The 20,183-nt window shown below is 41.7% G+C and overlaps 1 protein-coding gene across 1 annotated transcript in view; it reads left to right on the top strand.

Moving 5' to 3' along the window:
- Window positions 1-872: 872 nt before the first annotated feature.
- The window catches only part of ABCA3 (ATP binding cassette subfamily A member 3), a 33,257-nt gene continuing 13,946 nt past the window's right edge, over window positions 873-20,183 (top strand). Inside the window, exons 1-12 of the mRNA XM_063430578.1 lie at window positions 873-2,462; window positions 11,245-11,326; window positions 11,815-12,070; window positions 12,764-12,891; window positions 13,869-14,034; window positions 14,669-14,928; window positions 15,378-15,494; window positions 15,708-15,828; window positions 16,417-16,590; window positions 17,337-17,518; window positions 18,860-19,006; window positions 19,719-19,848. Of these exons, the coding sequence (XP_063286648.1) occupies window positions 11,273-11,326; window positions 11,815-12,070; window positions 12,764-12,891; window positions 13,869-14,034; window positions 14,669-14,928; window positions 15,378-15,494; window positions 15,708-15,828; window positions 16,417-16,590; window positions 17,337-17,518; window positions 18,860-19,006; window positions 19,719-19,848 (1,735 nt within the window). The 5' untranslated portion in view covers window positions 873-2,462; window positions 11,245-11,272. The remainder of the gene's footprint in view (window positions 2,463-11,244; window positions 11,327-11,814; window positions 12,071-12,763; window positions 12,892-13,868; window positions 14,035-14,668; window positions 14,929-15,377; window positions 15,495-15,707; window positions 15,829-16,416; window positions 16,591-17,336; window positions 17,519-18,859; window positions 19,007-19,718; window positions 19,849-20,183) is intronic.

The raw sequence follows: 20,183 nt of genomic DNA, 5'->3' as shown, positions 1-20,183 counted from the left end.
TGACGCTAGTCCCTCTGAGTCCCGATCGGTGATCCAATAAAGAATCTCTTCCTTCCTGAAGAAACCTGTGTCCATCTCTCTGTGCTTGGCTTCCGTCAGTTTCTCCGGTATCAATCCCATCTGAAGACAATACCATTAATATAATATAATAAATATAAATGATAACATTCATGTGTGAGGGACAGGAGAGGATAGGTAGGGATCTAGTAGAAGATAGAGTAGAAATATTTAAAGGTAACGAAAATAGTTTTTAGATTAACTAATCATATCTCTAACATAGTCAGCAGGTGGAACTAGTAGTATTGATACACTAGATACCAAAACTACTGCAGCCTATTATAGTGGTTATGGTGCAAGGAAACTTTAAGTGCACCCATGGTTTCCTTTTTACTGATTCTGTTGCTAAGGTCCATGGATTCTGCATGCTAGCAGGCAGCACAGGATGGACTGCTATGTAAGCAGAGAAACATGGGGAATGCAGGCAGCCATGTCACACAGAGGTTCTGCTTGCAGTCACCCATTTCACCTGCCCAGCTTGTTATATAACCAGGTCTGCCACCTTGATGCCTTACTGCTGCAACTACCACCACTCCTATAACGCTGAGCCAGCACTGACAGGGCAATTCCTGATCTGAGAGAGGCCCAGCCCTGCTGTAAACTCCTATCTGAGCCACCATCTGCCCTTCACCTACTTTATCACCATATTTACTGTGTCCTCTGCCCCTCCCCATTCAAACAAAGACTGCGAGGCGAACCCTGCACCCAGCTACCCAGCCACCATACACAGGGCCATACAGGCTCACAACACTGCGGGTCATGTGACAGCAGGGACACTTCTAGTCATGTGACCTAACCCGGAAGCGGCGTGAGGCTGAGGTTGGAACCAATGTTTTGTTCCCCCCCACTCGACCGGTGACGTCATCGGCTGTCTGAATCCCGGAGAGACGGTGACTGCAGCACCTGTACGGAGACAGACTGCGGTGAGAGACTGCAGCACATCTACTGGGGGGAAAGAGATTGCACTGAGAGACTGCAGCACATCTACTGGGGGGAAAGAGATTGCACTGAGAGACTGCAGCACCTCCACTGGGGGAAAGAGACTGCAGCACCTCCACTGGGGTAAAGATACTGCAACACCTCCACTGGGGTAAAGAGACTGCACTGAGAGACCGCAGCACCTCTACTGGGGGAAAGAGACTGCAGCACCTCTACTGGGGGAAAGAGACTGCAGCACCTCTACTGGGGGAAAGAGACTGCATTGAGAGACTGCAGCACCTCTACTGGGGGAAAGAGACTGCACTGAGACTGCAGCACCTTTCCTGGGAGGGAAGAGACTGCACTGAGAGACTGCAGCACCTCTACTGGGGGAAAGAGACTGCACTGAGAGACTGCAGCACCTCTACTGGGGGAAAGAGACTGCACTGAGAGACTGCAGCACCTCTACTCGGGGGAGAGACTGCAGCACCTCTACTGGGAGGGAAGAGACTGCACTGAGAGACTGCAGCACCTCTACTGGGAGGGAAGAGACTGCAGCACCTCTACTGGGGAAAAGGACTGCTGTGAGAGACTGCAGGACATCGGCTGTGGGCATATAGTACTAGGTTTGGTTAAACACGAACACTTTTGACTGAGGAAAGGGACTGCAACACCATTAACAAGGTGAAGAGAAGAGACTGCTCCCAGAGACAGGTTTTGTAGCTGCTCTGCTGATAAGTAGACCGCAACACCTTTCTGAGACAAGGGTTGCATCACCTGGGATGTAGACACAGTGAGACTGCTGTGTTTTTAGAGTGCAGCGTGTAGAGTGGTTATTTACAGAGAGATACATTGCAGCTGCAAATCGTTTGGGAACGGAGATGCAGCAGGCTTTACACAGAATGCCCTGGGCCCTGAACACAAAGGAATTGTAAAGAGAAAAAGTGCATGCAGCATCTGTTCAGTGAGACACTGCAAAAGCATTTCATTACCCTGAGGAAGACAAAGGGAACAAAGCATTATCCTGAGTCACAAACCAAGACTACCCTAAGAAAATCTATTGCAGCATAATATCTACTGAGTCCATGCAGAGAGACTGCACACACACAGTGATCTCATATCTATGCAGATATCAATAAGGTTTAGACTCAGCCAGTACCAAAGAAAGGACCAGCATTGTCAGAGGGGCACTGACCAGGCGGCATTATTATAAATTACATATTATGGCACTTTTAAAAACAGTCCTCTAGGGTACACAGAACTTTTAATAACCAAAAGCCTCAGTCAAAACAGAAAGATCCTGTGGTGAGAAAGATTGAAGAAAGGAGGGGATAATACATGGCCCATCACCAAGTGAGTATCCTGCTTCACCTGCAGCAATCCTTCTATTTGTTATGAAAACCTTGTGGAACTGGGTTTTAAAGGGTCGTATTCGTCTCTGTCAAGAGAGATCCACCAGAGATTGACTCCATAAGATTCTTTCAAAGGTAAGATATTAGAATGTATCCTCTAGTAATGCCATCTAATAACAGATTGTATAGGTGCGAGAAACACAATTCATGGTTGAGTTAATAGTCCTGTCATTTTCGGACATTCTAAAGAAAACTCGTGTCCAATAAATCCTCATATCTAAAACAGAAGCCAAGGTGGTATTCTACCAAGGGGTGAGTAGGCCTAAGAAATGTCTTGCGGTTTTTACAAAATCTAAATAATGACCAATATAAGAAGAATACTATTAAGTCTTCATGGTATTTTGATCGTACATACATCTGAGTTTCTTATCTAAAACAGAGAATTTCCCTGCAAACTCTGATTTGGCAGTTTAAAGCCCAACTGTGTTTCCGAGCTGGGCCACTATAGAAAACAGTGTGGTCACAATTTAGGGAATTTCTAAAGTTACTTGATTTGATGAGTTTACCGTCTCATGAAAAATGCAAATCTCCCTTCTTATCCAGTTATTAATACCGAGCACATTGTATTCTGAGATATATATATATATATATATATGGAAATGAGAAAATTGTTTGGAAGAACAAACCACAAATTCTTCAGGGTGAGTGTACTAAGTGCATGTACATGTTTATAGTATCATCAAAGAACTGGACAGACCATTTTAGCTGTAGCTGGAAACAAAATGCAATACTTTCAAATGTGAAGGATACAGTGAAGAATTATGGGAATTGTAGTGCCTTAACAGCAGGGTGCTTTTGTAGGTGGACATCCAAGGATGTCGGTAATTAGTGATGACAGATGACATTGGAAGAATTTAAACTGTACTATCATACAGGGTTATTTACTAAAAAGAGAATTCAAAGTACTTTAAAATTTTAGCTGAACTGGAAAAATTATCGAAGTCAGCAATGCTTTTAGTTTAGCTACTCTGGGCTTAAAGTAACACTATAGGCACCCAGACCACTTCATCTTAAGGAAGTGGTCTGGGTGCAGTGACCCTGTCCCCCTAACCCTGGATTGTAAAACATTGCAATTTTAGAGACTATAGCTCAATGTAATTTTTCTGGTGTCTATAGCCTGTCCCTGCAAGCTTTTAAAAGGGATCCTATAGTGCCAGGAAAACAACCATTTTTTTCTGGCATTATAGGGGTTAATATGTCTCCCACCTACCTCGGGGCGCCCCTCCCGCTGGGCTGAAGGGGATAATACCCCTTCAGCCACTTACCTTAATCCAGCGCCAGGCTCCCTTGGCACTGGTGACCTCTCCTCCCCCTGCCGACATCAGCTTCCGAGTGGAGCAGAATGCGCATGCTCGGCCACAGCCGCGCGCGTATTAAAACCCGCCCATAGGAAAGCATTACTCAATGCTTTCCTATTGGGATCTTATTTGATGCTGGACTCCATAAGGATGTCCAGCTTCATTTCAGTGTGATTTACTCACTGAGAATCGCGGAAGCACCTCTAGTGGCTGTCAGGAAGACAGTCACTAGAGGCTGAATTAAACCTGCAATGTAAACATAGCAGTTTCTCTGAAACTGCTATGATTTCAGCTGCAGGGTTAAAACTAGGGGGACCTGGCACTCAGACCACTTAATTGAGCTGAAGGGGTCTGAGTGCCTATTGTGGTCCTTTAATGTAAGCATTATTCACATTACTGCCTAGTAATACCTCTAGTGGCAGTCCATCAAAGACGTTGAACGTTCCCCATAGAGATGCATTGATTAAATGCATCTCTTTGAGGAGATGCTGATTGGCACAGCGCTGTATTTTGATGAGCATGCGCAATAGCCTCCAAAAGCTTTCCTATAGGAAAGTCTTGGCTTGGCTGGGATCACCAATCTTCTAATCTCAGACACAAAGGTGGAGTGAGGCAGAGCCAGCTGCAGCAAGAACGGTGAAGAGTTGGAAAAAGGGTTAGCCTTTTTACTGTAAAGAGAGGGGCCCAGGGACATAAATAGGTAATTTACCACTATAGTGACAGGAATACATGTTTGTGATCCTGACACCAGGGCTGGACTGGGGATTCATTGCAGCTCTAAAAAGGAAATCTATGCCAGCCCCATAAGCAATCGCGCCATGTATTGTCACATGTAATATGTAAGGCTATGTACTGTATGTGTGTGTATGTGTATATACATAGCCTTACATATTATATGTATTAAATGTTTTACTCTTACATATTATATATATTAAATGTATTACTCTGAAAGGACCAATATTTTATATTTCTTTTTCTGAAATAAAAAAATTGGTCCTTTGAGAGTAACACATTTAATTATACAGTAAACATGCTCACTGACACACACAAGCTCATTGATACACAGCCTGATAGACAAACAATCTCACTGACATACATAAGCTCATTGACATAAAAACACAAGCTCACAGATGCACACAAATAAGCTCACTGACACACACAGACAAGCTTATTGGTATACACACAATCGTAGTACAGACAAACTGACACACACACAAGCTTACTACAGACAAGCTCACTATCACACACAAATATGCCCACTGACAAACACATGCTCACTACAGACAAGCTCACACACACACACATGCTCACTGATACACACATGCTTCCTACAGATAAACTCACTGACACACACAAGCTCACGACAGACAAGATAACACACAAATGCTCACTACAGACAAGTTCACTGACACATGCTAACTAGAGACAAGCTCACTGACACAAATATACAAGCTCAGTCACTAGCAGACACACACACACACACACACACACACACACACAAGCTCACTCACTAGCAGGCAAACTCACACACAAGCTCACTCACTAGCAGACCCACACAAGCTCTCCCACTAGCAGGCGCGCACACACACACAAGCGCACTCACTAGCAGGCGCGCGCACACACACACGCACAAGCTCACTCACTAGCAGGCGCATACACACACATACAAGCTTACTCACTAGCAGGCACACGCATACACAAGCTCACTCACCAGCAGGTACTCACTCACTAGCAGGCACACACACACCCCCCCCACACACACAAGCTCACTCACTAGCAGGCACACCCCCACACACAAGCTCACTCACTAGCAGGCGCACACACACAAGCTCACTCACTAGCAGGCACTCACTAACTCACTAGCAGGCACACACATGCACAAGCTCACTCACTAGCAGGCACACACACACAAGCTCACTCACTAGCAGGCACACAAACACAAGCTCACTCACTAGCAGGCACACACACACAAGCTCACTCACTAGCAGTTACACACACACATGCTCACTCACTAGCAGGCACAAACACAATCATTGTCATGGCTGAAGCTTACCTGACACTGGTAGGTAAGTTACCATTTTGTGGCTTCTTCCTTCCAGCGAGGTAAGCAAAGTGTGTGGAGGCGGGACTTGTGTGCGAGAGGTGGGGCTATTGTCAGGAGGTGGGGCTTACATGCAGGGGGAGGGGCCAAAATTGATGTTAATTTTGAAGGGAGACTGACAGCTCCTTCTGGCCACCAGCAGCCTAATTGCGACCACATCAGCACCCAACTCCTCCCTCATTACTCCCCTTGGACTGACACAGCCTGGCACAGTCCGAGGGTAAAATATTTAAATTACAGGAGTCTGTAAATTTCCCGGTATCCCGGTGGGCCATTCTATCCCTGCCTGGCACTATAGTGTTCCTTTAGGACTGCCTCTTTTGGCTGTCTTCAAGACAGCCACTAGAGGCGCTTCCTTGATTCACACTAAGTTTAACAACGTGAAACGACATCCTTGCACTTTGCATGAGAATGTCCATCGTCTTGAAAACCCCCATAGAAAAGCATTGCATACGCATTAGGTTCCCCCATTGATGTCTCTTTAGTAATAACCCTGATAATGTCTACCATCAGGGTAGACCTTAATCATCCCGGTTGATAGCAAAAGATTAGTTGTCGGGCTTCTTCACCAAGCCTCACATTTTCACACCAAAATTACATCAGCAGATATAAAATAAAACCAAAGTTACTTAGTATTTGAGAAACAAGATGTCTCGGTGTCAAGCCGTATGGGTTCCAGCACATAGAACCAAAGGAGGTTGAGCATAAAGAACATTCATAAGTCAAGGTTCCAAAAGAGGAACAATGTGATGTAAGATTCTATTGTTTTTTAAGCTGTGTGCATCACTGTAGGACTTTGCCCAAGCATAGGGGTTTTCAGGTATTCTCCAAATGATCATCTTTTATCGCCCATGGAGCTTTCAAATAGTGGTTGCTGTCTTTTACTTACCATTCTCCCTGCCCCCACCCTTCTCCAGTGACCTTTGAGACCGAGTATAAATCGTTTGTGTTTAATGTAGAGGCTAACAGTATTTTTTTTTTCTCTTTCTTTTAAGAACAAACAGTTTGGATGGTGTTTCAATGTTAGCACAGTACTACGTGGTGTTGATGGTCTAGTGACTGATTATTTTGGATAGAAGCCAAGTGAAAGTAGCTTGCAGAACTTGTATTTTTGGTAAAATTAGTCAGTACAATGACCGGAAGACAGCTGGTAAAGAGTCTTATTGCAAATGAGTAAACTTTGCTGAACACGGCAGATACAGTAATATTTTTGAGTAAAGAAGAACTTGTCACCAAAAAAGATAAACAGAAACAGATTTTGTCAGCAGATAAGCATTGCTTCAGACTAACAGATCCGTTACATAGATAAAGGGACATTGCAAACCCCTAAAGAACTTCAGTGTGTGCACTTTTGTATTTTATGAAAAAGGGCAGATTTCAATAGAAAATGGTACTTTCATAAATTAACCTTATTACACCCCTCTGCCTGTCAATCTGGCAATGGTTATTGTTACTTCCTGATTTGGTTAGCTCACTGGAGCTAACTTTGAGACAACAATTGCTCAGAGCACCTGCCTTGCAAAGACTTCTCATTGAGCGTTGTTGGGAAGTTTGTGATTGGACAGCCACAGAAAGTCTGGGCGGGGTTAGAAAGGGAGAGATTGCAAAGGCTTCAGACAAGCTATTTTAAGAGAGAACCCCAATGAAAAAATGCATAATTAATTACTTGTTTTCATTGGTTGTGTATCTACTAAGCAGTGATTTTTTATTTATTTGGGCAGTGGTGTGTCCCTTTTAAGCCATGTAACACTATTTACTTCCAATATTGTTGCTCGTTTCAAAAGAAAATGTTTGTTCGTGGCCTTGACTTCGTAACTGTGGTTGCTATCCCTAAAACATTAAATGTGGAGAATTACGAAGGACACTGCATACTGGAAAATGATCTCCAGCGTATTCCTTTATTTCCAGTTAGTTTAGAGTTGGTCCTGAAAACTGGATAAAATATGTCATACCTTCCAACAGTCATGGATTCAGCAAGACAGTCCCAATTTTCTGATCCTGTCCCGTTTGCTTGTGTTTGCTCTTTGGTGACCATTTGTTCTGCATACATTTTCTATTTTACAATTCATGCAGTGGGTACAATTGAGACTAGCACGATTAACCAGATTGTTGGTGATCAGACAAGAGGGAATATGGACATTGTCCCATATAATCCATCATAAACACAATTATGTACTTTGGTCTGGAGGCTTTAATCCCATATAGTGTAATTAAAGACTCCTGACCAAAGTACATAATGGAACACTCTGTCTCAAACTCTAACACATCTAAATAGGAATCTACGATGGTCACATGGCAATCCTAAACTGAAATAGGATACATCTATATTACCATGGAGACAACCAGAAATAAATAGGTACTTGTCAATGCAAGAAAGTCAGTGACCCTATAACCTATCCTATAAGTAAGCCTTCCAGGGCTTTTCCTCTTTGCAACTGGCATAGTATTAATGACAACAACCATGTGGATTTAGAGCATCTGCTCATCCCCAGCTGTCTCGTCCCCAAATTACAAAGTCTGCATATTATATCGTGCACCTACAGTCACAGCTTCCGACATCTCTGCCGGCGTTGATTGATTTCTTAACATCTATTGGCTGGCTGTGTGATAAGGAGGGCAAGGTTTTTATGAAATAGTTGACATTCAGTAGATTGTTATCTTCAGTGCTTCGTCTTTATGAATTCTTGTTTGAAAATACAAAACAATAAAAAAAAACTAATTTGAAAATATTTCTAGAATAGCACAATTCTCTTCCAGGTCATCAACTGATTGTAGGCTCGTGCTATATGTAAGTGCCCATTGCTGTTCCTTTTGACTTGTCTGAAAAGTTTTTATATGTGTATAAAATAGTTAATACATAGGACAATCTACAAATTAGTGTTTTCCCCCTTCATGTTTAAACTAGAAGCCATAAACTTTTTTGCACACAGCAGACGTTCAATAAGGCATTCAAACTTTTAACAGTAAGTTTAACCAGGACATAAAGATCCTGCATAGATTGCGCCTCCAGCGTATGCAATACATCACAAGTATCAAGAACATTGGATTTTCATAGCTTCGCATGCAATAAAAGGATTTCAAACAAATTGTTTAAAGGGACACTATAGTCACCTGAACAACTTCAGATTAATGAGGTTGTTCAGGTGATAACTATAGCTCCCTGCAGCCTTTCTCATGTAAACACTGTATTTTCTGAGAATGTAAACACTGTATTTTCTGAGAAAATACAGTGTTTACATTGAAAGCCAGTGACACCTCCAGTTGCAGTCACTCAGAGTGAACCAGAGGGACTTCGGAGTTGATGGAGGCATAATATGCCTCCATCCACTCAGATCTGCTGTCAGCTGAGCACAGGGCAGCACTGTGCACAGCATCCTGGGATTCAGTATCTCCTCCCTCTGCATGCAGACACTGAACTTTCCTCATAGAGATTCATTGATTCAATTCATCTCTATGAGGAGATGCTGATTGGCCAGGGCTGTGTTTGAATCATGCTGGCTCTGCCCCTGATCTGCCTCCTTGTCAGTCTCAGCCAATCCTATGGGGAAGCACTGTGATTGGATCTGGCACCACATGTCAGCAGACTGCTTGTTTTTCTGAGTCTAACAGCATGCAGATTTACAGCTTCTGGCTTCAATACAGTAAAAATTTTACTATATTTATGGAGGCACGAGGGGCCCATACATGTTTGTGTTCCTGACCCTATAGTGATCCTTTAAATCAGACATCTGATCTCAAAGTTCTTTTCAATTCAATATTGTGCTAATTTCAATAGTTTATTCTTCCTTTAAAAGTAGCAGGTCTGAACTGTCCCTTAGTCATTTTATACCTTTCATATCCTTTTTTCCCCCTCCTTTTGGTTTTAATACATATAGCTATATAGTAATTTAGGTTGTAGAAAGAGTCCAGCCAATCAAGTTCAGCCTTTCAACCATTCCCGTTTTTTTGTTTGTTTGTTTGTTTTTCTGTTGATTCAAAAGAAGACAAAAAAAAAACCTCAAATATGTTTCCAATTGCTTGGCAAAAAGGGAACAAATTCCATCTTGCTACAATATTAGCCAAACAAGCAGACTCCACTCACATTGCCGCTGCCAGAATGCGACTCCAGAGTCTAGTGTCTGGTATACCCATAATGGCGCCGTCTGCACCCTGTGCCAAAGCAGATCCTCCCTCTAATCCTTGAAACCCTGTGAAGGGGGAGCACGTTGACATCACGTCGGAATGTGACGTTCCGTGCACCTCCAAGTCCTCCACTGTCCAGCTGTGGCCATCGCAACAGTGACCAACACACACACTCGCTGACACACACACACTGACAGACCCACACACATCACTAACAAGCACACACACACACACACACACACACAGACACACTCTCACTGACAGACACACACTCACTGACAGACACATTTACACATTCTTGCACATACACATAATTTTATTTATTGTTCCCTACCTTTGGGAGGTGGTGTGGGGCCTCTCCCTGGGGTCTCCCTTCCTGCTCCCTGCGTGCAGTTTAGTGATGCCGTGCCCGAATTACGTAATATTCCGGTACCCGGCATCACTACAGTGATGGCCTAGTAAAGTTTAGCAGAGTAGGCACCTGCAATGTGGAGAGAGCAGGTACCTACTCTGCCTTAACATGTCAAATTCGTGGCTCACTGGGCCGTAAATATATTAATTGTGGGCTGCATGCGACCCGCAGGCCGCCAGTTTGGTATGCTTGCTTCAGAGTCAACTGGCTTGTTTTGCTGAAGACCACATAGGACCTAGGTAGCTTGTCAAACTGTACTAAAATGGTTTGACTACTTACTTTGCGATGGTGCCGGGGAATTCCTGACACAATAACCACTATATAAGGCTATTTTGCTTGGAGTATTCCTTTAATTATTATTATGATAATCAGGACTATACCGCAGAAACGCATTACGCCGATAATTTTATTTTTACAACTCAATCTAAGTATAAAAATTCCTCATTGCTACACCCTTTGTCATTCAATTTTTATACTTGACCTTTTAACAAAATAATTTACCTTAAGTGACTACAAAAAAGCTCAAGTGGCTGCTTCTTTCTGAGCATTGCTATGCTTCAAGAAGATTTCGTAACATTAGCGCCCTGGCGTCATTGTGCTTTCCCTCCCCCATTCACAAGTGTCCTACTTACTTTAAAAGATAAACCTTCAGGGTTCTTAAGTACTCTAAGTGTTCCTGCAATGTGTGCACATAAGGGACGATTACTCCATTTGGGCGAAGGGGCCACCGCATGGGGCATTCTACACATAGTTTTTCCCCACACTTCTTTTACAAGTCTTGGAGTCTTCAGAGAAGTGTGAGATGGAAGCAAGTCGTGATCACGTCTTTTTTGGTTGCTACTGTTGAAGGGTGGAACCCTCTGGCGTATTCTCATCATTGGAGTATTGCTACTCATAATATATTGTATTTTGCACTTGCCGTAGATCCATTATCAGCCTCTATAATCGCAAGATGGTGCTGTTCAGACAGCTGGGACTTCTCCTATGGAAGAATTACATCCTACAGGTGAGCTTTGCTGGAGTACTGTAAACTATTGCAATACCTTACACTGTAGGACTCCTGTAGGCTGGGGTGAACAGTATACAACAATACAAAAACAGAATGCATTTTTTTTGTGTGTGGTTTTTTTTTGTTTGTTGTGTTCCTCTCATATTGCATCAATTTCTAAATCCGTGTAGTCCAAAGCCTACCAGACATTCATGGAAATTTGTAAGCTTGTCTGAGTGTTGTTTTTTTTTCAGTTTAACATAATCATCTTTTTAATTTTTTTTATTTATTTAATTTTTTCCAATTGTACAGCACCGCTGCATGTTTTTGTGCTAGGTGGTGCTTTGTGATCAGAATAATTAGTCGTATGTGAATGTATTGTATGCTTGTGTGTATCATTCTTGTGATTTTTATTAAACGTGTATTTGTTGTTAGAGAGCATTTTATTTCTGTAAATGGACTGATGTGATGTATAATTAATTATTTCTTTATTTCTCGATCCACAGAAACGTCAGGTCTTAGTGACTGTGATCGAGCTAGCCCTACCCCTCCTCTTTTCCGCCATCCTGATTGCTCTGCGTCACAGGGTCCAGTCAGTAACCCATCCCAATGCCACCATGTACAAAGAAATGGATTTCCCCTCCATCCCGTTCTATTTTCATTTAACTGGAACCTGGGAGCTGGCTTATGTGCCGTCCCACAGCGATGCTGTGCGAAACATCACTGAAACCGCTGGGAGGGAACTGCGAATTAACTTCAGACGTAAGATCCACACTATACTAACTTTCTACATGTTTTTTTGTCCACCTCGGTTACTAAATCCACTATGTATGCCAGGACTTGTATCACTTTCACAAGCCAATGGACATTGCTTGAAAGGTTCTGCCCTGTAGAATGTTACATATATAAGGAACTTCCTGCAGTATCTCATTTCTACATAATTCAGTATCTTCCCATTTGTATCAATTTCTCCAATATTACCACTAATACTGATGTCTGCCTTCCCGGAATAGTTCTCTATATTCTGCTTCTTTTGGAAAAAAAAAAGGCTTATCACCGAGTGAGGCTGCACTAGACCATTTCTGCCCATTCACATGCCTGGCTGGCTTTTTGACTTCCCTAAACCACCACCTCAATAAAATGGTTTTCACCAAAGTTGCTGTATTATTGATATCACCTCTTTCTTCACCTGATTTTAGGTATTTTAAATATAATTCTCTAGGGACGTGTAATAAAAAAAAAAAAAAAGAAAAGAAACAAACAAGACAGTGATTCTCCATATATATATTAACTGTACATACCCTGTCCCAGCTGATAGGTCAATATACATTGGAATTGTCTTTTTTTCCGGGGCACATTAGTAAAGCCCTCACCATTCAGTCTCCTATGAGGTTATTATGTTCTACAAATGTTTCTCATTACCGGTAACATCTCCATATATTTCTGTCCTTGCAGTTCGTGGATTCCGCACTGAAAAAGATTTTGAGCAGTACATCAAACATGATAACCACTCGGGCAAAGTTCTGGCCGGTTTGGTCTTCGAAAACCATTTTAACCAAAGTTGGGATCCTCTTCCACTTCAGGTGACTACAAGGCGAGAATAAATACTGAGCTTTCAATCCTTTACTCCTGTCACATCAGAGGACAGATCATGTTCTGGGGTAGCTACAAGTTAACTACAATATGTATATATGTATGTCCAAATAGAATATAAAGTTAGCTGCACTCACGGTCTTCCATAATGTCTGGTTTTTATTAGGTCATATTAAAAAGGATCAACGTTTCAGTCCTTCTCCAGGACTTTCATCAGGATCCTGGAGAAGGACTGAAACGTTAATCCTTTTTAATATGACCTAATAAAAACCAGACTTTATATTTTATATATATATACATATACACATTTTTTATTAACATCTGTAACTTCCTGAGAAGTGACTTAAAATTATTATTTTTATATATATATATATATATATATATATATATATATATATATATATATATATATATATATATATATAATTTTGTTTTTAAAAAGTCACTTCTCAGAAAGTTACAGATTTTAATAAAAAATGAAGTCACCTGAAACTTGTGTTATCCTTTTTTTTCCAGGTGATGCTTTCTTTTTACGTCCTCCAAGAATAGCGTTGCATATGTTGTCATGACTTTGTGAGAGTTCTATTTTATTTGTCAGCTCTCTTCGGATGCATATGCTTTTTCGCGCCTTATCTGTGTAAAGCGGTAAACAACAAGTGGGAAACTCCAGTCTGGAGTGTGATAAAGCCTTATTAATGAAATCATTTTAATTATCAATGGACAAATTAAGGGAATTATTTTCTTATAAAAAAAGAAGCTATCTCACCTTGTTTGTCAGTAGAGGGTTTCCATTATTGCTAATGACTGGATGTGAATTCTGGAAGTACAAACACTAGTTACGTTACTGGTGGATACATTGTGTCCCACACATTGTTCTGTAAGGCTCTATTCTCTATGTGACAAGAGTTTTGGGATGCAGGAGGTGGTTTTTCAGAACTTGATTGCTTTTTCTCTGCCAATGCTACAGGTCCGTTACAAATTACGGTTTAAGTACAGCCCGCGTAATGCACCCTTCAGCGAGCAGACTGGGCTGAACCCTAATGTGGATCGGAACTGGCACACACGGTACCTCTACCCACTATTTCAGCTGCCAGGACCACGTGAGCCATATGACGCTGCAGGAGGAAACCCAGGTGAGAAAATGATTGTGTGGATCTGAGATGAGGAATGGGATGGCATTCACCTGTAGGATGTTACAGAGTTTCTGACAACATGGCAAAACATTTATTGTGTCTCTTCAATGGGGAGGTAGTTGCTTGAAACTTTACTTTTACAGGCTGCAAAAAACTAAAAAGTGAAGGGAGAAAAGGGACAAGCGAGAGAAAATCCATCATCCAAACAATACAGTATAAGGCATATTCTTTCTACAAATATACATCAAAACATAGACATGAAAAGTACAGGTTTTCCATTAGAATGAGAGTATGGGGAGTGCGCCCGGTGATTATTTAAGCCATTTTTCTTTTCTGCGTTGAACCCCATTATACATGGTTACCAGGCTGCATTGGGATAATATGGTTTGTAACAGACACGTCATAGAAGAGGGTTTTGCAGATTTCAAAGAGTGTTCTATTGTGTAATATGTCACCTGTTAAGCATAAAAATATTAGCTCCCTCTGTAGGGACATTGTTATAATGGCAATTTTAGGTTTCATTAGCCGAAGAGCGTGCCACAAATCACTATGACTTCATCACAGTTTCCTAAATGACTTCTCCGTGGCCCTTTGAAGGGTCTTATCAATGATCTCCCGTTCTCCCAATTTCTAGGGTATCAGCGTGAGGGGTTCCTAGCTGTTCAGCACGCTGTGGATCGCGCCATCATCCTCCACCACGCTAATGAGAGCGGCTCGGAGCTCCTGAAAAAGATCCAAGTGTCCATGCGGCGCTTTCCCTACCCTCCGTATGTCAGCGACCTGTTTATCTTAGCCATTCAGAACCAGCTACCCCTGCTGATCATGCTTAGCTTCACTTATACCTCCCTGAGCATTGTGCGTGCCCTCGTGCTGGAGAAGGAACGGAAACTGAAGGTAAGTTTCCCTGGGTGTGCGAAATGGTTAGAATGTAACAATTTATATTTGCTTACTTTATTGCAATTTCCAGAGAGGGATCCTTCTCTTCCCTAATTACAATGTGACAAGCGTATTAACTTGATTTTCATGTTTTGGGGCGTGGGGTGAGGTTTGGTAAGAGTTTATTTACTGAAGTGGTGTAGGCATAGAAGTGGCAAGGAAATTACAACTTTTAGATCAAAACTGCCATATTGGAAAAATGGTGCCATGCTTCAAAATTACCGTTCCCCCAGTGCATTTTCAGTCAAATTACGATACACAAACGCCTGTCGGGTAAAGTGGAATTCTATCCTATTCCTTTGTCCATGGATCATGAGTGGTTAGTGATGTGAAGCCCATCCAGTTATTATGTATGCTGTACGTGGCATGTTATTTCTCTTTTTTGTTAATTTGTTTTTGTTTTTCAGGAGTACATGCGTGTGATGGGACTTAGTTCCTGGCTTCATTCGTTGGCCTGGTTCATACATTTTTTCATCCTCCTCTTTGTCTCCGTGTTTTTTGTCACATTGCTGCTCTGCATCCAGGTCAGTATCCTCTCCAAATAAATACATTAAAAAGTATTCTTTCATACGGAAATAAGAGCACAGGTGACTTGCTCACATTTGTTTTTGGTGTTGTCACATGTTGACTTGAGGGTTAGCTATGTCCTGAATTTGGTTAAGCCCTCTTGTCCTGGTTATTCGCACATTATGTTACATGAGTACGCTGAAAACCTTTTGGAATTTTGTGTATTTCAGGTCAGTAGCGAAGGAGCCGTCCTCACGAGAAGTGATCCCACCCTGGTATTTGTGTATTTAATGGTTTACGCCATCTCGACCATCTCATTCAGCTTTATGGTCAGCAGCTTCTTCTCCAGAGGTGAGATTATTATTTTATTATTTTTATAATGGGTAGTGCTGTACAATGGGTGGACTAACAGAAACTTATTTATAACCAGACAAATGGACGCACAGGACAGAGGGTTTGAGGGCCCTGCTCAATGAGCTTACATGCTAGAGGGAGTGGGGTATAGTGACCCAAAAGGTACAAGTAGGGGAATGAAATACGTTGCTTGAAAAGTATTCACTGAGAACTATTTTTGACAGTTGCAGGAGAGGTGTCAATAATGGAGTGGGGGGTGAAAACCCGCTAACTGTTTAAATGATACGCTTTCCTGAAGAAGTGAGTTTTCAAATATTTTTTTAAGGAGTGGAGACTGGGTGAAATTCTAACAGAGAAGGGAAGGGAGTTCCACAGAAAAGGTGCAGCCCTGGAGAAATCTTGGAGGCGAGCATCAGATGTGGGAGTACGGACAGAGGATAGACGTAGGAGATAACTGTCCAACTTCTACAGTCTTCCTAGCTCAGCTTGAAACATAACCTCAGAGAGCTCCATAATGCCATGTTATGAATTACGTTTGATTCCCAGTCGTCTTGTTTACTTCATCACGTCTTTTTTCCAAAACAGCAAACATGGCAGCAGCCGCTGGTGGGTTCCTCTACTTCTTCTTGTACATTCCTTACTTCTTCATCTCTCCGCGATATGACATAATAACTCATAGCGAGAAGCTGGCGTCTTGCCTCATTTCCAATGTTGGCATGGCCATGGGGGCGCAGATTATCGGAATGTTTGAAGGCAAAGGTTAGTTGGAATGAGAAGGGGTAAAGATAAATAGGTATAAAACTTACCCCAAAGTTTAGGTCAGTTGAAAAAAAAAAAATTATATTTTGAACTTTATAACTGTTTTTTGTCCTTTATAGATATTTACCGGTATTTAGTAATATAAAGTGAAAAAAAGAAAGTTCAACCCTTCAATGTCTGTAGTACTGAATTTAAATTTCACTTGATCTGATGATGTAAGATTTATTCCACACTTTTAGGGCTTACTCAAAATATATTATACTTGTGAAAAATTTACTTCTGTCTCTATTCCTTTATGAATCCTAATGTTTGAACATATAGCGCAGCCTCAGGTCTTATACACTTGTTTTGCAGAAACGCATTTTTGTTAATTTCACATAATTTATCTTCAGGTTATTGCTGTGCAGTTTAGTGTGTATACTTCCTGCAGTCAGTCTAATAGTACAATGCTCTGGAATTAGAGCATACATATTGGCGATCGCTTAGACTAGGGGTCAAAACTCCGGCCCTTCAGATGTTGCTGAACTACAAGTCCCATGATTCTTTGAATTACACAGATAGCCAGAGAATCATGGGAGTTGTAGATCAGCAACATCTGGGGGCCTGGAGTTTGAGGGGCCCTGGCTTAGACGCATAGCATGCAAGTTGTTTACATTAATTAAGGAGGGTCTCTGCATTCATTGTTTTCTTGTATTATCTTATTACCCTGTGGGTTTACTGTAGGTTTTTTTTTGCATTCCTTACAGGCACCGGAGCTCAGTGGTCCAATCTGCTAACCCCGGTCAGTGTGGATGATAATTTCACTTTAGGCCAGGTCCTACTGATGCTCCTGTTTGATAGTTTCCTTTACTCTGTCGTTGGGTGGTACGTGGAATCGGTTATGCCAGGAGATTACGGTGTTCCCCAGCCTTGGTACTTCTTCATTCTGGTGAGGACACTGAGTCTTGTACATTTGGTCTCTAATGACCTTAAATGCTCTATATCTTTCATCCTGCTTGCCATTCTAGTGTTGACATGGAGGTCTGAAAAATAAAATTTAATGTAAAAATCTGTACAGCTGTGTTTAGCTGTATCTTGTAACAGGAGTGTTAGTCATTATTATAAGCTATGCCATTTGAAAAAGAGACCAAATCTGCATCTGTCAGGCAGCCATGTTTCTGGTTCTCGGTGTGTGTGCCTCGACTGTGCCAGGGCAGAACTGAAATGTGATACAAGTTTCTAAATTGCTAAAAACGTGATTTTTAAAAAAATGTTTTATTCAATGGTACAATTTCCAGAGAAGTGACATTTCCTGTTTAGTTTTAACTGCATTGTCACTCTAGTTATGAACCGAAAGCTGAATTGTATCCACTGCCAAAAGGATTCGGTTCTCGTTCTGTCTTATCGGCAACAAGTGCAACCTGAGCATTAGACAATCTTATGACCATATTTTGTATATTTAGTTGCCATGTTGTTCTGCTTTTATTGCACTAAATCCACGCTCCTCTTCTTCACTAGGCTTGTTTTCACATTTCAGTTCCCCAGCGCTTGCCCACTAGTTTTGTCAAGTTCATCATACCCCTTTCTTTAGAACATTCTGTCACTTCAGAATCTTGTTCCATCTAACATTAAAAGGACACTATAGTCACCAGAACAACTACAGCTTATTGCATTGCATCTGGTGAGTAGAATCATTACCTTCAGGCTTTTTGCAGTAAACACTGTCTTTTCAGAGAAAATGCAGTGTTTACATTACAGCCTAGTGATAACTTCACTGGCCACTCCTCAGATGGCTGCTAGAGGTGCTGTCTGGGGCAGTGCTGCACAGTGAGACTGACATTCAGTGTCTCCACCCTCTGCATGGAGACACTGAACTTTCCTCGTAGAGATGAATTGATTCAATTCATCTCCATGGGGAGATGATGATTGGCCAGGGCTGTGTTTGGCTTGTGCTGGCTCTGCCCCTGAACTGCCTCCTTGACAATCTCAGCCAATCCTATGTGAAAGCATTGTGATTGACTCGGATAATCACTTCAGATGATGTCAGCCAAGCAGGCATATCAGGGGCAGAGGCAGCAGCTGCAGACTTTAATACAAGTAAGATTTTACTATATTTAGGGAGGGCAAGTGGGGTTATATGGAGGTTTTAACACTCTCGTTTCAGGAATACATGTTTGTGTTCCTGATCCTATAGTGTTCCTTTAACATCAAGCGTTAAATGCTTGAATTAGAGTGAGGTACATTTGGTTTCAATATTATTGTGATTTTAAACTACCCTTATCCGTTCCAGCCTTCGTACTGGTGTGGGACTCCAAGGATGGCTGAGGTTTACGAAAAGGAAGAAGACGAGGATCCTGAGAAGGTACTGAAAGGGGAATTTTTGGAAGAAGAACCTTCCGATCTGGCGCCTGGGATTCGTATTAAGCATTTAACAAAGGTACATTTCATCAAAAACTGCTTCCAATGCCTTCCATGCAGGGGAGGACAAAGACACTGGACTTTAAAATCACCATTTACTAACTTACCTTCTGCCTCTTTAACTGGTGTACCCTCTTCTTCTGACAGAAATTGACATTGAGTCTCTGCCAGTGGCGCACACACAATCCACGGGGCCCCGGTGCAAAACTGATCATTAAAACCTTTTCTTCTAATGTCAATCTTTCTCTGCTGCTATTTTACTTTATAATTATATCCATTAAATCTCTCATTCATCCATTTACAGCCCTTGTCCTCTCAGTTTATCTGATTTCTCGAATTACTTCTGTTTGAGGGACTTTATTGTTTCCCCAGATACCTGTATTGTCAGATATGCTTTTTAGTAAATATCGTAGGCCTCCATCAATTTTTAATTTGATTGTTAAAAAAACAAAAACTCTTGTGAGAGATGAAACCACAAATGGGTATTTAGCTTTGGATTATAAATAACATTATCATTTTTTGATTGGAGTGTATTAGTTTCTCTGGTAGTTTAGTATAGCGGTGAGATAGCAGAGTGGATAGGATGCCAGTTCAGGTGTCACTGGTTAAATTCCCATCAGAGTGAGTGAAGCCTTCTGAGTTCAATAAAATGAGTGCCAATAAGTATTGATAACCTCTAGAATCCTACTAAGGTCTACTAACGCTGCTTACACTGTATCTTTGTACCCCAGGCATACCGCGTGGATGGCAAGAGGCGCCTGGCAGTGCGCGATCTCACTCTTAACATGTATGAAGGACAAATTATGGTGCTACTGGGACACAATGGAGCAGGAAAGAGCACTACCCTCTCTATGCTAACAGGTACTGGGATCTGTCATAGCACAGCTAGTGAGCAAGTAAAGTTTGCCATTCTTCTCCAACATTGGGTTATCCTCTGTTAATTATGGTGTTTTGGGTTCAGCCATATGGACTGCTGTTGTTAGCAAGCACCCTTTCCTGTGGATACCTTTCCTGAGCATTACTTTGTAGTCATCCGTTGTTATCTATCGGGGTTATTCACTAATGTGAGTTTGTCAGGAATTCAAATTTAAGGTCAAAATATCTGAACTGGAAGCACTTCCAGACAATGTTCACATTGGTAAATAACCCTGTAAGTGTGTCATTCTTCCAACCAGTTACATTCTTTCAGTTACATT

Source organism: Pelobates fuscus, chromosome 8 (genome assembly GCF_036172605.1).
Source record: "Pelobates fuscus isolate aPelFus1 chromosome 8, aPelFus1.pri, whole genome shotgun sequence".
Classification (NCBI taxonomy): domain Eukaryota; kingdom Metazoa; phylum Chordata; class Amphibia; order Anura; family Pelobatidae; genus Pelobates; species Pelobates fuscus.
This window is presented reverse-complemented; position numbering and strand designations above follow the sequence as displayed.